Source organism: Erpetoichthys calabaricus, chromosome 5, assembly GCF_900747795.2.
Source record: "Erpetoichthys calabaricus chromosome 5, fErpCal1.3, whole genome shotgun sequence".
Lineage (NCBI taxonomy): Eukaryota > Metazoa > Chordata > Cladistia > Polypteriformes > Polypteridae > Erpetoichthys > Erpetoichthys calabaricus.
The window spans coordinates 114,841,589-114,858,670 of NC_041398.2; the positions used below are offsets into that span (position 1 = coordinate 114,841,589).

Below are 17,082 nucleotides of genomic sequence, written 5' to 3' on the forward strand. Positions count from 1 at the left end.
ATGAAACTTCAGCTTTGGCAAAAAAAAAATTGGATGAAAATAAAATTTACATATTGCATACCTTATCTGCTTTCTTTGAGGAACATGACATTGAACCAGACAAAAGGATTACGACGATAATTTCTGTGAAAGAACACTTGCACATGCTTGCAGAAGAAATTTCATCGTACTTTCCAAATCTACCTTACACCCCATTTGCACTTGCCAGAAGCCCATCCACAGTCAAAGTTGAAGATGTTCCCAAGACAGCACAAGAGGAGTTCATTGAACTTATTTACAGCGATGCAGCGAGAACTGATTTCTCTACAATGCCAGTTACAAAATTCTGAATCAAGTGTTTGCAGTCATCCTGTTCTGTCTGAGACTGTGTTGCGCCTTCTTCTTCCATTTCCAATAACATATCTTTGTGAAACAGGGTTTTCCAGCTTGTTGGTTATCAAGTCTAAATACAGAAGTAGACTTGTTGTGGAAGATGATGTTCGTGGTGCTCTTGCAAAGACTGCCCCGAGAATTTCTGATCTGGTGAGAAAGAAGCAATCTCAACCTTCGCACTGACATTTGCTTTTTACGTACACTGTTGCAAAATGTAGCAATGTAGTTTACTGTTGTTATATTAAGACTGTTACCCACCATGCTTCAAGACAAAATTTAATTTAATTGTAATTAGAAATAAATATTTCACAATATATAATTACATATTGTTTTTGTGATTAACCACTATGCTTTAATTATGTTCAATTTGTAATAATGAAAATACATCCTGCATATCAGATATTTACATTACGATTCATAACAGTAACAAAATTACAGTTATGAAGTAGCAACAAGAAAAATTTTATGGTTGGGGGTCACCACAACATGAGGAAGCGTATTAAAGGGTCGTGGCATTAGGAAGGTTGAGAACCGCTGATTTAAAGGCTTTTGCAATATTCTAATTTTCCGAGATACTGAATTTGGGACTTTCATTAGTTGTCAGTTATAATCATCAACATTAAAAGAAATAAACATTTGAAATACATTAGTCTGTGTGTAATGAATGAATCTAATATACAAGTTTCACTTTTTGAATGGAATTACTGAAATAAATCAACTTTGTCAGGATACAGTAATCCCTCACCTATCGCGGGGGTTACGTTCCAGAGCCCCCCACGATAGGTGAAAATCCGCGAAGTAGCGACCTATATTTATTTTATTATTTATACATATTTTAAGGCTTGGCGGCACGGTGGCGCAGTGGGTAGTGCTGCTGCCTCGCAGTTGGGAGATCTGAGGACCTGGGTTCGCTTCCCAGGTCCTCCCTGCGTGGAGTTTGCATGTTCTCCCCGTGTCTGCGTGGGTTTCCTCCGGGCGCTCCAGTTTCCTCCCACAGTCCAAAGACATGCAGGTTAGGTGGATTGGCAATTCTAAATTGGCCCTAGTGTGTGCTTGGTGTGTGGGTGTGTTTGTGTGTGTCCTGCGGTGGGTTGGCACCCTGCCCAGGATTGGTTCCTGCCTTGTGCCCTGTGTTGGCTGGGATTGGCTCCAGCAGACCCCCGTGACCCTGTGTTCGGATTCAGCGGGTTGGAAAATGGATGGATGGATTTTAAGGCTTTATAAACCCTTCCCACACTCTTATAAACCTTTCTCACTCTCTTGTTAACCTTTCCCACGCTCTTATAAACACTTCCTATGCTCTTAAACACTTTCTGCATTCTTAAACACCGCAGACCAACACTGCACACTGCACGCAGCGATCAGACGTCGATGTGTCTGCACTCGCTTTGTGAAGGGGGGCAGCTGAACTCACGCTGAGCAGAAATGGACTTTGTGCTGCTTCTGCCAAAATGCCTGCTTGTCGCTCTGCGCGTTCGGAAGGAGGAGGAGGAGTGGGGGTGTGTGAGGGCTGAACGCATGTTTGCTCAAACCCCCCTCCCCGGAGGCGCAGTATGCTCCTGCCACTTCGCATTGTCAAGGGGGTGGGGAGCTGAATGAACGCTAAGGAGAAGTGGACTTTGTGCTGGCTTTGTGCTGCTTGTCGCTCTGCGTGTCAATAATTTAAAAGCCTGTACATCACCTATTTTCCTGTCTCACTGTCTTGTCTTGCATGAAGTTAAAATGTTTTATAATAGTGAGATGTTACTCATATCCTTAGCCCGACATCCACATATCATATGTGTTAACAAAGTGTGTTTTATAAGTTTACATGTGTTTAAAGCATGTGGGATGGGTATTTTAAGGCTTAAACTATAAAAATGTTTATTTATATGGTCTTTTCTCCTGTTGCTGATGGGTCTGGAACATAACTTCCGCGATAGGCGGGCAATCACTTGTATTTAAAAACCCGCGAAGTCGTGAATCCACGAAAAGTGAACCGCGAAGTAGCGAGGGATTACTGTATTCTAATTTTATGACCAGCACTTGTATATTTAAATAAGAAGGCTCAGAAAATAAATAAAAGAATAAAAAGTTAAACATTTTTGATGAGTACTACAATAGAAAATATCTATTGTGTCTACTAAAAACACAATAAATCAATATCAAAATAATATGACAGAATAACTTTCTTGAACATTGATTATTTCTTCCATTTCCACCCACTGTTTAACTTTAAAATAAGATAATCAGATAATTTAATCCTTACCTGGTTAATAGTCTTCTCCATCTGTACTAAACCCAAGTTTGGGAGAGTGGTTTTAATAAAATCAACAATTGCTTCTAAATTATCATGCTGTAGTATAAGGGGCTTATGACTTCCCAAAAGGCTCAGAGCTACTTTAAAGATGACTTCTGCTCCCTGAAGAAATATCATATCTGTAAAACAAAGGTGTTTTATTGAACCTTCAAGATTTATAAATTAAGCTTTGTGTGTCAGCAACAAAATGAAAACTCTATTACTGTCAAAAAGCAGGAATTAACAGTAGAATTACCAGAGCCAATGAAAAAACTTGTAAATCCGGCCCACCGTAAATCCCTTCGCACCTCTCTGTCAGCCTCTTTTGTCTTCTAAATGTGTCAAACAGCCCAAGCAGCCTGCTATACCATCATCCCCCCCCCCCCCCCCCTCCCCACCACCACCACCTCAGAACGGGCAAGAAGTTCTCCCGGTTATTGCCTTGACTGATTATCTGGGAGTGACCTACACAGAATTGTAAGGGGAAATAATTTGATGTGTGTTTTGTGTCTACAATAATCTACGTAAACACATCATTAAAACAGAAACGTTTTTCATATTTTAGTAATAAATAACAAAATGTAGACATGAACTGTATAATGTGTGAAGGCTGATGGCCAAATATCTAATAAACACTTTCACAAAAGGTGCAAGCACAATATGACAGTTTCTGTGGTGTAGTGGTAAGATCCGCTGACTTAAAATCCGGAGGTCATGAGTTCGAAATCGGTTCCCCGGCAAATTTACTGTTTTGAGTAGTGAGCTGCTCTTATTGTTAATATTATACAATAAAAACATATATTTGATATGTGTCTGTAAAAGCTGTTGCAAATTTATAGAACTTGTAAAAGTTAGCTTTTTTTTTTCTTTTCACTTTTACTCTCTCAGTCATGATCATGATATAACACCCACGCCCCACCCCAAATCTGACGTGGTTACTTTTTATCTGAAACTGGGAATAACTGTAGATGTGAGTGGTGTTTTGAGACAATGGAACTGGAAATTCTCTCATTTGGAGGGATAAAAGCTGACACACAAACGCTGGTGAATCTGCCTTCTTCGTATCTCACCATCACTTGAATTTTTTTAAATCAGTTTTATTGAGAGTTCCTGCTCACGCTGAATTAGTATGCACCTTATGGTCCATGATGTCAAAGCCGCACTGACAAAAAACAGAGACATATGTATATATGATATTTGGAATAACTCATTTTATGACCTGTATAGTACATTTCGGAAAACATTGTGGCACTGATGCAACATTATTCATATTCATTCACATAACATCTTGCGCTTGTAATCAGTGACCATGTTCTTTTTTTTTTTTGATCTTGCCAGTGTCCACTTTTGGGTGTACGGTACTGTTTCTTTTGTACTCCAGGTCAAGCAGAGGAAAGAATAGTACAGAGAGGTCAGTTCCGCGCTATGGGCATTCATCAGATTCAAATGTTAACAGTTCACACACAACCAAGGGCCGTCCTTTCAACATTTACGACATGTGTACCCGTTGCAATGTACACACTTCTGTCTGTGCTGTGGTTACTATTATACTGAAGTGGCTGGGGGGAGCAGCGGTCTTGGAACAGAAGCTTGTCGATGTTGCATCCTCTTTTGCTTTATCCATCGCCTTTTCTTGTAAGAAGTGACGACGAAACTCCTCTGCAAGGTGAGCCATGAACACTCTTCTTTTCTCAGTGGCCCCCGTGCATGCCTTGCACAGTACATGTGTCGCCGCCAAGTCAAGCTTGTTACAGCACAAGCAACCAGCCACCTGCATGCTCCTGTCGCACTGAATAAGCTCACGCCTTCTGGTGCACAATGTCAGCACCGGAAAGAAAAGAAAGAGACAAATATATGTGACATTTTGAAGAAATCATTTTATGACCTGAATAGTACCAATCAGAAAACATTGTCGCACTAATGCAATATTATTTGAAAATGAACAGCATCAGATCGGATGTGAATTTATACTGGCGCTGTTAGTTAGAGATAGATTAGAAGGGGGGGCGAGGGAGACCGTGAACGTGACTGAGAGAATAAGACTGAAAAAAAGCTAACTTTTAGAAATGCTATACATTTACAGCTGATCATGACAATGTTCGTTTTCAAATAATATTGCATTAGTGCGACAATGTTTTCTGATTGGTACTATTGCGGGCTGGCTTGGTGGGGGGTTTGGGTGGTAGTATGTATCGTGATTGTGACTAAGGGAATAAAAGTGAAAAAAAAATGCTAACTTTTACAAGTACTATAAATTTTCACCGGCTTTTACAGACACAAATCAAATGTATATTTTTATTGTATAATATTAACAATAAGAGAATAATAACAAATTTTTGACCAACCAATATAGTAGATCTTTTAAAGACAACCGCTAAAAGCAACTGTATAAGGAGAAATAAAATAAGAAGCAGTTAGGATATTTGCTCTATCGAAATACCACTCTTTCTGACATAAAAGTTGATGTTATGTACACGTTAATTTAATTTAAAACTTGGTTAATCAGAAGTCATTTGGCATGTTGCAAATATCTACATAGGTCAGTTGTTTTGCTCCTCACTGCAACATGATAAATAAGGTGGGAAATTGCAATCATATGTATTTTTGCTGAATATAACGCGTTCTGTGATTAACCAGAATTACATAGCAAACCTCATCTTTAAAGATTTACGTTTCTGACAGAGACTAAAACTATGATTAGCAAATGAGTGTAATATTCATTACATAAACAAAAGGAACGATCAAGCAGGAGTACTGAAAAAAGACTGTGTTTACTTAGATGTGTTAAAGACTGTGTTTACTTTTACTTATTTAGGTAGTGAAGATTATTTAAAAACCTTCTCCTTTTTTTCATTCTAGGAAGTGGGGTGGGAAATTGATGTAATTTGTGCTTTTGTTGAATATAACAAATAATTAACCAGAGCTCTATACCAAACCTTATTGTTATAAATTTAAACTTACAGAAAGACTGACACATTAATTAACAAAAACAACATTATATTTATTTCATAATATACACAACACTAAGGTTAACATATGAATAATTACATATATATTTTTCTTTATATTTTTTAGCAGTTTCCAACACTTACCTTTGAACTATTACAGCCAAATACATCCTACTTCAAAAAGTGTTTTGTTGTTTGTAGTGTTAATAGAGAGGCAAAAAAAAATCATACTTAAATTTTAGTGCTAGGTCACTTTCAATCAGACTATGTGAAAAATATCTCAGTCCATTTCTGTATCTTTGCAGATAAAGTTGGACAAAATATACATCATTATAATTTTTTAGATATAAAAATGAGTGCGGGATAGTTATCAGTAATCATTTTAATCCTGTAGCAGCAGCCATTAGCATCTTTTACACATAAAGTGGAGCAATCTTCCCAGGAATTTACTTGGATTTGCTTGTTCACATACATCAGGCCAACCTTAACATTTATGTACAGCTTTCACACATGTGGTCACAAACAATGGATGGATATTGGAAGGAGTGAAAAGGTCTATTACCACCAGTTTTTTCAGGTATTAAAAAAGAAACAGTTTTGTGAGAAGCAATAATCTAGCACTCTGTTTTATTTATGTACATTTTCATAATACTAAAACCTAGTAGCCAGGATCCGAAGGCATGCCCTACTGAATTTTTATTCTTTCTTGAAAGTGCAAGAAGTTCTGTTTTCACCATTTCTTTGCAGCTTTACTGGATGAACTGTATATGTTACTGCAGGAACACACAAATATTTTTTCAAGCTTGTTTTATCATTTATGATGTTTTTGCCAATATTACAGTAACTTCATCATTAGTGCAATTTTGAATGATTTACTCTTTAGGGATTGCCATTTTGTGTTTTTGCTTTAGGTACCATCGTTTTAAAAGTTAACATTATTTATCTTGGTTATGTCTGTCTTACTTTCAGTAATATCCCAAACATAATTTTCTGACTCTTAATTTACGTTGTCTGAACTTAAATAGTGTTCAGGGTGGCCATGACACTTGCCACTCAATCTTGGAGTAAGGATGCTTAAAAAAAGAATGAATGAAACTTTAATGGCAAAGATCTCTTATCAGTTTCATTAATATTTACCGTATTGCTAAAGCAAACAAAACATTAAAGGATCTTGTGATTTGTGAGCAAATGAGAAATAGCAGATAAAAGACAATGAAAAATAAATCACTGCCTAAATACATATGTAATCATTTGTACAATTTTTGATTATCAGGCTATACAATAATTCTGCACACAGGGGTACTGTATCAGTCTCCAGTAGAAAAATATTGTGTGCTGTGTTTTTATTGCTACTAGTCTATTAATCTGATGTTGGTTACCATATTTTACTGAAGTACTTGTTTACTTAATTCACTTCTTGTTTAATAGTTTCAGTCAGCAGTCATACCACATGCACTTCAGAAGAGGTCATCCACCTGAAGTTAAGCATGTTTGAGCCTGGCCAGTACTTGGATGGGAGACCATCTAGGAAAAGCTGGGTTGCTGCTGGAAGAGGTTTTGGTGAGACCAGCAGGGGGCGATTACCATTTGGTCTGAATGTCGATCCCAGTTATGGGGACACTGTGCTGTAAAGATGGCACCGTCCTTTAGATGAGATGTAAAATGGAGGTTCATGACTCTCTGTGGCCATAAAAGATCCCCAGGCATCCTTTGTAAAGGACAGGTTGTATCCCAATGTCCAGGCAAAATTGCCATCTATGGCCTAGTGATTCTATATGCCCTATAACTGGTTTTCTTTCTCACCACTTCACCACCTAAAAGCTCATGTGTAGTTAGCATACTGGTGTAAAAATGGCTGCTGTCGCATCATGCCGTTGGGTGCTACTCATTAGTGGTTGAAGTGACTTAAATAAATTCAGCAGAACAGGCTCAAATCATGATTTGTTTTTCCCTTGAAAAGACGTATTACAAGAAATATCTGTGACTACCTGCACATTAAAAGCAAATTTGATAAAAAAATAACTTTCACATTAAACAAAGAGGCAAAATGGCAAATATATATACAACACACTAGTTTACTAAACAAACGACAAAGAAAAAAAAGGCACATATTTCCAAATAAATACAGTATATATAATGCAAACTTGACTGACTAACTCACTCAACAAAAACACTATTTCCCATTCAGTAAAAAAGCTGAAATTTGGCAGGATGGAATATCTACGCCAGTAGTTATTTGCTAAGAAAGGTCATTTCAATATGTAAACACTCCCCCCACCCATCCTTTGAGTATTTTTGACTTCTAGTATTTAATGCCTGGTTTCTTTGAACATAAACATTATGATTAAATTAAAGTTTGAATATTTTCTTTCTGAAACTTAATTTGTTTATTGATACAATCTACTCCCATTGTGTTTCTTTGAGTGTTTTGTTACTTGTTTAGCTCTTTCAAAGGTAGCAGTCTGTCCTTGTTGGAGTATGTCTTTTGTGATGTTTCAGGTACAAGACATGCTCATTCTGCTATAGTTGTGCAGTTCTTTTAAGAGAGATGAAGGATATAGTTCCTTCTCTTGACCCTGCTAAGGTATTTTGAAACTGTGGTTGTCAGGCTGTATTGCTCAGTTTGATTTATGCAGTCCTTTCAAAGGTTATAAGTAGTAGTACGGTGTACCGTTTTAGCCATTACGAATCCTGTCTGAAGAAGGGGCCTTAGCTGCCTCGAAATATTGTATATTGTAACCTGTTCAGTTAGCCAATAAAAGGTGTCAATTTGCTTGACCTCTCATTTCAAAGGTTTATGGGAAAGTCCCAGCAGGAGTGGAGCTCTTCAAGCAGCTCCTGGCCTCTGCCAATGATGTTCTGAAGTGTAATCCTTTTGGGGGAAGCGCCCACAGACAACAATAGGTCTTTGGCCCCTTTAAAGGTATTCTTACTTTCTCTTTTTTAAAGCTACAGTCGCTAGCCTTGGCCATATTGCTTGATGTGATTTGTGAATTTGGAATATGAGTGATGAGTGGATGTCAAATAGGAAAGTAATGTGAGGTGTCCATGTAAATCAAGGCTAATAATTTACATTATTAACTTCTCCACCAATATAAAAAGCACCTTGGAGGTGAAATTGCCTTTCATGGACACTTTGACACAGCAAAAGACTGTTATTTTTAATTTGCCCATATTTGTCCATAATAATACCATACTGATTACATTATGCTAATGTGCCACACAGTGTTGACAGAAGTCTGAAGTAAAAGCATAGCACCCACTCCACAGCCTGCTTGAGGGTCTCTTCTATGTAAGCAGTGTAAATGAACATCACCACTGAGGAAAAGGATGGACCGACAAGAGAAGAAGGGGAACTACCTTAGAAGGAAAAAGATGGAATTGACATATGATGTGCAGACAGCTATGAAGTGGAAGGAAGGAGGAAAGTTTTGCTAAGATACTGTTTTCATACACAATGCCTATTTCATGTTGTATATTGTTTTTGATCAATTAAAATGGAATCCCTTTTAACTGATAATGTACCAATTCCACACTGTATAATATATGTGAAGGTAATTGGAAATTGTTTATTTTACTGTTATTGTTTATCATCGTTTGAATATGGTATAACAGGTGTGCAAATCTCCACAGGATCTCTTCCAAGCCATGTGTTGTTGAATGTTGCTGATGAAAAAACACCTATTAAAATCAAGTACCACTTACTATCAACTTAATGTTTCCTAGAGAAAGGGCAATAAATAGACAAAAACAGTTATGATCTCAGTTCCAGAGACAATTAGATTTTCTCAGGTTTAGCAAAAAAAGCTTCCACCATGTAAAAAGTAGTCATGCATTAAATTGGCAGAATTCATAAACTGACTACATAGCACAGATATCTGTCTCAAAAGATAAATATTTACTTGAGAGCTAAATACACAGCATTTCATATTATGGTTTAATTAATCTTCTACAGGTTATGCATTTTCTTTTTTTTTCTTAAAATATTGGCAAGTTAGTGACATACCCTTTTAGGCACTTAGAAAGTGGCTAGTAAATTCAACCTAAGTTAACACTGAAAAACATATGTAAGCAGTACATTACATACAGTATATACGTACAACTAAGAAGTTTCTGATATTCTACCCATGTTAAGGAAGACTGTGATACACAGTAAAATGTGCACAAGCACGGAAAATTTAACTGGCAATAAAATCTGCCAAAGTACAATTCTACATGCAACTTTAAGACTTAAAACATATTTAACAATGTTTCGTTAGGCTAAAGTAGTTACATAAACCTTACCAAACACACGTGCAACAAATCCAAGTGGAAACTGTGATGCAAACATTGTAAGAAACCATGGTGCAGCATACAGACTGGGGCCAATTTCATGACATTCCAGATGGTTATGCAGATCTTTGTGGAAATCATGAAGGAGACGTGAAAGCTGGTACATTTGTATCTAAAAATAATGATAGTATAAGAAGGTGACAAAATGATTATATAAAATAATAAAGAATATATTAATTTCTACTTAATGAGATATTATAAATAATTTTGTTTTATTTCAGATGTCATGTGTCTCAGTTCATTGAGTTTAGCTGAGGTGGCAAGGGATAGCAAATTACTTGACTTTCCAGTGAGAACCTCTTAATGGTCAAAATATTTTGCTAACAACAATTAAATGTAGTTCCTGGAGCTAAACTCTCACACTACAGAAATTGGCAATTTAAATAATATTTAAAAAATAAACTAACACAAATGCATATCTGACAATGTAAAACTGAAAAAAGTATCCTTGTGGACTAAAAATAAATCCAATCATACATTTTCTTAAGCTGCTTATTTACTGTAATTCAGGGGAAGCATAAGCTTATTTTGGCAGAACTGAGTACAACACCACAAACACCCTCTGGCAGTGTGCTAATCCATTACAAGGCACACTTAACACTAGCCTCACTCACATGCATGCTGAACTGTAAACGAACGGTAAAAAAGGACTTAATTTCATTAAATATAGAAACAGATGCTTGCTCTAATAAACATTCTGTCTTTATCATAATGTCATAGAGCATTGCTTCTCAAACTTGCTGAATCCATTTTATCGTCACAGGGAATCAGAGTCTATCTCAGCAGCATGGGCAAAGTGCGGGTAACAGCCCTGGATAGACCACCAGTCTGTCACAGTGATTCTGCAATTTATTCTGAACAGTATGATAATGTGCCAATAAGAACATGTAAGCTCACTTTATAAAAATGTTGCACTGGACATAAATAAAGAAAACCAAAATTAAATACATTTTGTGCTCAGTTATTATTAAGGGATTTTGACTAATGTTTAATATTTTGCCCAGAATGTTTATTTATTTTGTTAAAATCTACAGCAAAAATGTAGGTCTGCAGCAGTAGAGTATGCTTAATTGTGTGTGTCAATACACAATGGTCATCCTCCTGGAAGATAACTAATTTTTCATCTAGTTTTCCTCAACTGTATTTTTGCTTTAACAAATATCTGTCATATTTTACTTGTTGCATTAAAGTTCACTCACAAATTTGAGTTTACATACCTGCAAAATGATCATGTCTGGTCTGTACTGCTTCCTCAGACCCATATCATACATCAAAAACTTCAGTTTTTCAAAGGCATCATCCTCACTCATATGTAGCAATAAGACACCAGCCACAAAACTTAAGCCTTGGCAATAACCTACTTCTGGATCTAGTAAAGAGTAGGCCTTAAGCAAGTTGTAAAGTGATAACTGTCCTGCTCCCAACTGGACAGAAAAGTAGGGATGGGTAGGAAAAGTGCGCCCTGCAAAAAACAAAATCATTAAAGTGTGAGGTGGATCTTTGTCCAAACAACTCTCTCTCAGAAACATGCACACACACACACACAACTCTCAATTTTAAAACTAGATACCCTTTTATTTGCTTACGAACCATATATTTAGACAAAAACAGTACATGTACATTGTGAATTTATGTAGACTGCAAATAAATGTAATTAGCATCAGTAAGTCCAACAATACATATCTTGAAGAATAATTAGATACTGTCACACACGTGCGCATGGGAGGCAGCTAAAGGGCTCAAAAGAAGGCAGTTCCATGCCAAACCAGGGGATGGGAGAGTGAACTAATATTTTCTCTTTTATCCCTCCAGACCAAACACGGAAAATCCCGCCTGGACCTGATGACGTCATTTCCGGTTCTTGTCCAGATGATGTAATTTCCCTTACCTGACTTTAAAAACCGCCATATTCCTTCTGTCACTCAGTTCTGTTTTGGACTCGTATCTGTAACCAACCTCGCATTTATCTTTTTGTTTTCCCTATTTTGCAGCCATACTTCAAATATATGGGAGGCTGCCCCAAACCTTTTCTCTGTGTCAAGGCGTATTCCTTCCATAATATCTACATAAAGAATCTGATGAGAACAAGCCACTCAACACAAAATACAGTACATGATCAATCTCCTGTTCGTATAACATAGCTAAGCATACAAGTGAAGACATGATGGACCCAAAGTGCTACTTTACCCTTCACTGCATTGTATTTAGCCTGTGCCCTTGTTTCTTTAGTGAAAGTCACACAGTAACTTTTTCTACCTTACTCATTCTTTCTTGTCATACTTTTAGATTCCTCTTTTGTTTTTCTCTTTTTATTTGATTTGCCTTCTATTTGATTAGGCTGAAAACATTTAAATCCTTCAAGCTTTCCTCATTGACAACATGCCATGACTAAATATTATCATGACTATCTTTAGTGCTGTTCAAAACTGCAGCTATTATTCTAAAGAAGACCTCATCCATATATTAAGCAGCTAAGACTTTTCTGAACTTTTAATAAAGAAAATAAAAAATAATATAAAAAAAATTACCTTGACACATTCAACACATACAAACTGGCTTTTTGTTAATTCTCTCTGTTCATGTGACTCATGTATAACTCAATATGTACGAGTTCACACTAAAACATGGCATACGAACAAAACTGGAAATGTGTGGATGCACAAAAAAAATCTATATGCATAAAAGTGTGCATATGCCAAGTTCCATGCACATCCCCTTTATAAATCCAAGTGAACGTGAAATTTAAAGCACATGCCTACTGTCAGACCCCAACTCCTCCCCGAATTTTACATATTTGAATATACAAATCAATACAATTCAGTGTTTTATTAAAATACAATGGCAAAAGCACATGAAGAAATTAATTTCAGCAAATGTGAAATGAAGGCAAGGAAAAATGTACTACATGTTTGCTTAAGCAATGGTATAAGCAACAAAAAGAAACTGCTGGACTGATACTGCATGGCAGAGACACTTGAAAGTTCAAGTTCAGAAAGTCGCATAGTGCCCAAAATTTGAAAGAAATGGTCAGATATCAAAGTTGCCATGAAAAGGTGAGTCGTAGCCCATTGTCTGTTTATTTTGTTTCAAACATTACAAAATCTGACCCCCTGTGCTGAAGATGCAATGATCGTGCTGCTGTGCCCAGCACATTTACAGGCCTTGGCTTCGCACATCCCTCTGCCTCGGAAACCGCTGGGCAACAACTGGCTGTGTGCTGATGGACACTCTTCCCGAGTCACAAATTCCAATAGTGGATGCTGTAATAGATGTGGCCAATGAGCTAAGAAATATAAGGACAGTACTAAGAGGTATTGACCACAAATTAAATGGTTAAAAAGTAAATACTGCATCAGATTACCTGTTTTTACATTCTGCTAATTACATTCAAACCAATTTGTAACACTGTTCAATTTGATGGGTCAGGGTCATCATACTACATCTCTTCAGCTACAGGCAAGCCACGATTGTGTTCCATGGAAAAAAGCACCTGTGACTGCTATAGATGATGTAATGCCAGCTCATTCTTTTGCTGATTCATCCCTGGCAGATATAACTTGTCCAGCGACGTTGCAATAGTCAATGTGCATGCACTTGATTGCTCTGGTTACATTTGGGAAATCGGACGTTGCTGAGAATTGAGCTTTCATGTTTGCCAGTTCAACCACAGTATAAAGAAATCTTATAAATCTGGATGACAAGCAGATAATACCATCCTATACAGTTGACATGATGCGACACAGTAATGTTTGTGAACTACTCGATTGTCAGGCTAAAAACCAGACAGTGGACAGAACTTGCAAAGGAGCAGGTAGAGCACAATTTCTCAAAGTCTGCCTTTGTAAAGCCGACACCACTTCAGCACACAGCTGCAATAGGATAGCTCTTGGAAATCCACATCAACTTAGAAGCCAGTCGTCATCATCTATAAATACACACACTCTTCTAATTTCTTCCATTTCAGATGTCTTCTAACAATGCGAAAGCAGCTATGGTAGTTGGAATAGTTTGGCCATTCCATGCACTATTATATTGTTACAGAATGATTACATTCAAGTGAATTAAATTTGTGAATAATATGCAATTAATTTCGGTGTATTTGATAAATCCCATGTCATTGATGCAAATCTGAAAAAAGAAGACCACAAAGAAACAGTAACACTGCTTTGATGAGGGGTGCCCCAGTTTGCAAAATGAGCTGAAACTTTTATACGCATGGTGTGAGGCTGCCATGAAAATATGTGTGGCTTTACGGCAAGTTTAGTTTTTATACATCTCAAAGTGTGCGTGGAAACAGACGTACGCAACATTTTTGTGCGTACTCGCTGTTTATACAAAAGGCCTCATGTCTCTCATTTATTAACTCTTAGTTTCAACAGACTTTTAGTGTTAAAGGAACAAAAATACTAAATTTATGTGCAGCACAATACTGCTGTTATTAGTGGTTGCCAAGTTCTGTAAATATACAATGAGCTACTGTTCAGAAAATGTGTAAGTTAAAATAGAAAAAAATTAACTGTTGATAATAATATATTGATTGTATGTTAGTCAATTAAAATGTAGAAGGTGGGTGGTTACAGCAGAACAACTACAAATGTGTGGGCTGAAAGCGAGAATGGGACAAAAAAAAAAAAAAAAAAAAAAAAAGAGTAAAAAAAATACAGCCAGAATGTACTCTCACTAAAGCAACACAAGAAGGTAACATTGTGGAAGACCTTCTCAGTGGATAGGAGCACATTTACAACTAAAAAAACAAGGAAAAAATAATATGGAAGATTAACTGAATGGCATTACTTTGAGAACAAAGTGGACACTATAATATCACAACAGAATCCATTAAAACTGGATATTAATATTAGCATCTTATTGTACATTTTATTAGGTTTTCTGCACTTTTCACTTTTTCGGTTTATATACTGTGAGTAATTCCAGCTTTTTACAGAACTCCCATAAATCTGTTTTTGACTGCATAACTTCAATACAATGTGTTCCAACTGATCCAAGTGCAGTATGTCAAACATCAAGCTATCCAAGCAATGTTCTGGAAAAAATAGTTATTCCTTGAGTGCCAGAAGATTCTGAAGTAAAGTAATTGGTGAGTAACTATTACTGGCGCTCTTGCGTAACAGCTACTTTAAAATGGTTTTTACTAGCGTGCCCTTGAACTGTTAAACTCCCATTCAATCATCAGTTTGACCTTTGACAAAGCATCTGTACTTCAAGTAAGAATATTGAATCTATTCAATGTTAATGACATCTACAGTGTATCCGGAAAGTATTCACAGCGCATCACTTTTCCACATTTTATGTTACAGCCTTATTCCAAAATGGATTAAATTCATTTATTTCCTCAGAATTCTACACACAACACCCCATAATGACAACGTGAAAAAAGTTTACTTGAGGTTTTTGCAAATTTATTAAAAATAAAAAAACTGAGAAATCACATGTACATAAGTATTCACAGCCTTTGCTCAATACTTTGTTGATGCACCTTTGGCAGCAATTACAACCTCAAGTCTTTTTGAATATGATGCCACAAGCTTGGCACACATATCCTTGGCCAGTTTCGCCCATTCCTCTTTGCAGCACCTCTCAAGCTGCATCAGGTTGGATGGGAAGCGTCGGTGCACAGCCATTTTAAGATCTCTCCAGAGATGTTCAATCGGATTCAAGTCTGGGCTCTGGCTGGGCCACTCAAGGACATTCACAGAGTTGTCCTGAAGCCACTCCTTTGATATCTTGGCTGTGTGCTTAGGGTCGTTGACCTGCTGAAAGATGAACCGTCGCCCCAGTCTGAGGACAAGAGCACTCTGGAGCAGGTTTTCATCCAGGATGTCTCTGCACATTGCTGCAGTCATCTTTCCCTTTATCCTGACTAGTCTCCCAGTCCCTGCCGCTGAAAAACATCCCCACAGCATGATGCTGCCACCACCATGCTTCACTGTAGGGAAGGTATTGGCCTGGTGATGAGCGGTGCCTAGTTTCCTCCAAACGTGAGGCCTGGCATTCACACCAAAGAGTTCAATCTTTGTCTCATCAGACCAGAGAATTTTCTTTCTCATGGTCTGAGAGTCCTTCAGGTGCCTTTTGGCAAACTCCACGTGGGCTGCCATGTGCCTTTTACTAAGGAGTGGCTTCTGTCTGGCCACTCTACCATATAGGCCTGATTGGTGGATTGCTGCAGAGATGGTTGTCCTGTAAGGTTCTCCTCTCTCCATAGAGGACCTCTGGAGCTCTGACAGAGTGACCATCGGGTTCTTGGTCACCTCCCTGACTAAGGCCCTTCTCCCCCGATTGCTCAGTTTAGATGGCCGGCCAGCTCTAGTAAGAGTCCTGGTGGTTTCGAACTTCTTCCACTTACGGATGATGGAGGCCACTGTGCTCATTAGGACCTTCAAAGCAGCAGAAATTTTTCTGTAACCTTCCCCAGATTTGTGCCTCGAAACAATCCTGTCTCGGAGGTCTACAGACAATTCCTTTGACTTCATGCTTGGTTTGTGCTCTGACATGAACTGTCAACTGTGGGACCTTATATAGACAGGTGTGTGCCTTTCCAAATCATGTCAAATCAACTGGATTTACCACAGGAGGACTCCAATTAAGCTGCAGAAACATCTCAAGGATGATCAGGGGAAACAAGATGTACCTGAGCTCAATTTTGAGCTTCATGGCAAAGGCTGTGAATACTTATGTACATGTGCTTTCTCAATTTTTTTATTTTTAATAAATTTGCAAAAACCTCAAGTAAACTTTATTCACGTTGTCATTATGGGGTGTTGTGTGTAGAATTCTGAGGAAAAAAATGAATTTAATCCATTTTGGAAAAAGGCTGTAACATAACAAAATGTGGAAAAAGTGATGTGCTGTGAATACTTTCCGGATGCACTGTATAGTTTAATTACTTGTTTGGTCTGACTATTAGCTGTTCTAAACAACACTTACTGCATGAATATAGCTGATATGTATTATCAATTTTTAATTTACTATGCTTATATATTTATTGATAATTATTGTGTTTGATTGCCATTGCTTTGTTCAGTAATTTTCCAATCTACCATTTAACATACTTCCCCTAAGTAGTTTTACACCACTGGGACTACCAATAAATGATATTCATTATAAGATACTGTATAAGGTATAGTGACAATA

General features: G+C 37.3%; 1 protein-coding gene across 1 annotated transcript in view; it reads right to left on the minus strand.

Annotated features, from left to right (window-relative positions):
- The window catches only part of tbc1d1 (TBC1 (tre-2/USP6, BUB2, cdc16) domain family, member 1), a 307,517-nt gene that overhangs the window by 20,421 nt on the left and 270,014 nt on the right, over window positions 1-17,082 (minus strand). The window contains 3 exon segments of the mRNA XM_051928202.1: window positions 2,621-2,790; window positions 9,883-10,042; window positions 11,148-11,392. Of these exon segments, the coding sequence (XP_051784162.1) occupies window positions 2,621-2,790; window positions 9,883-10,042; window positions 11,148-11,392 (575 nt within the window).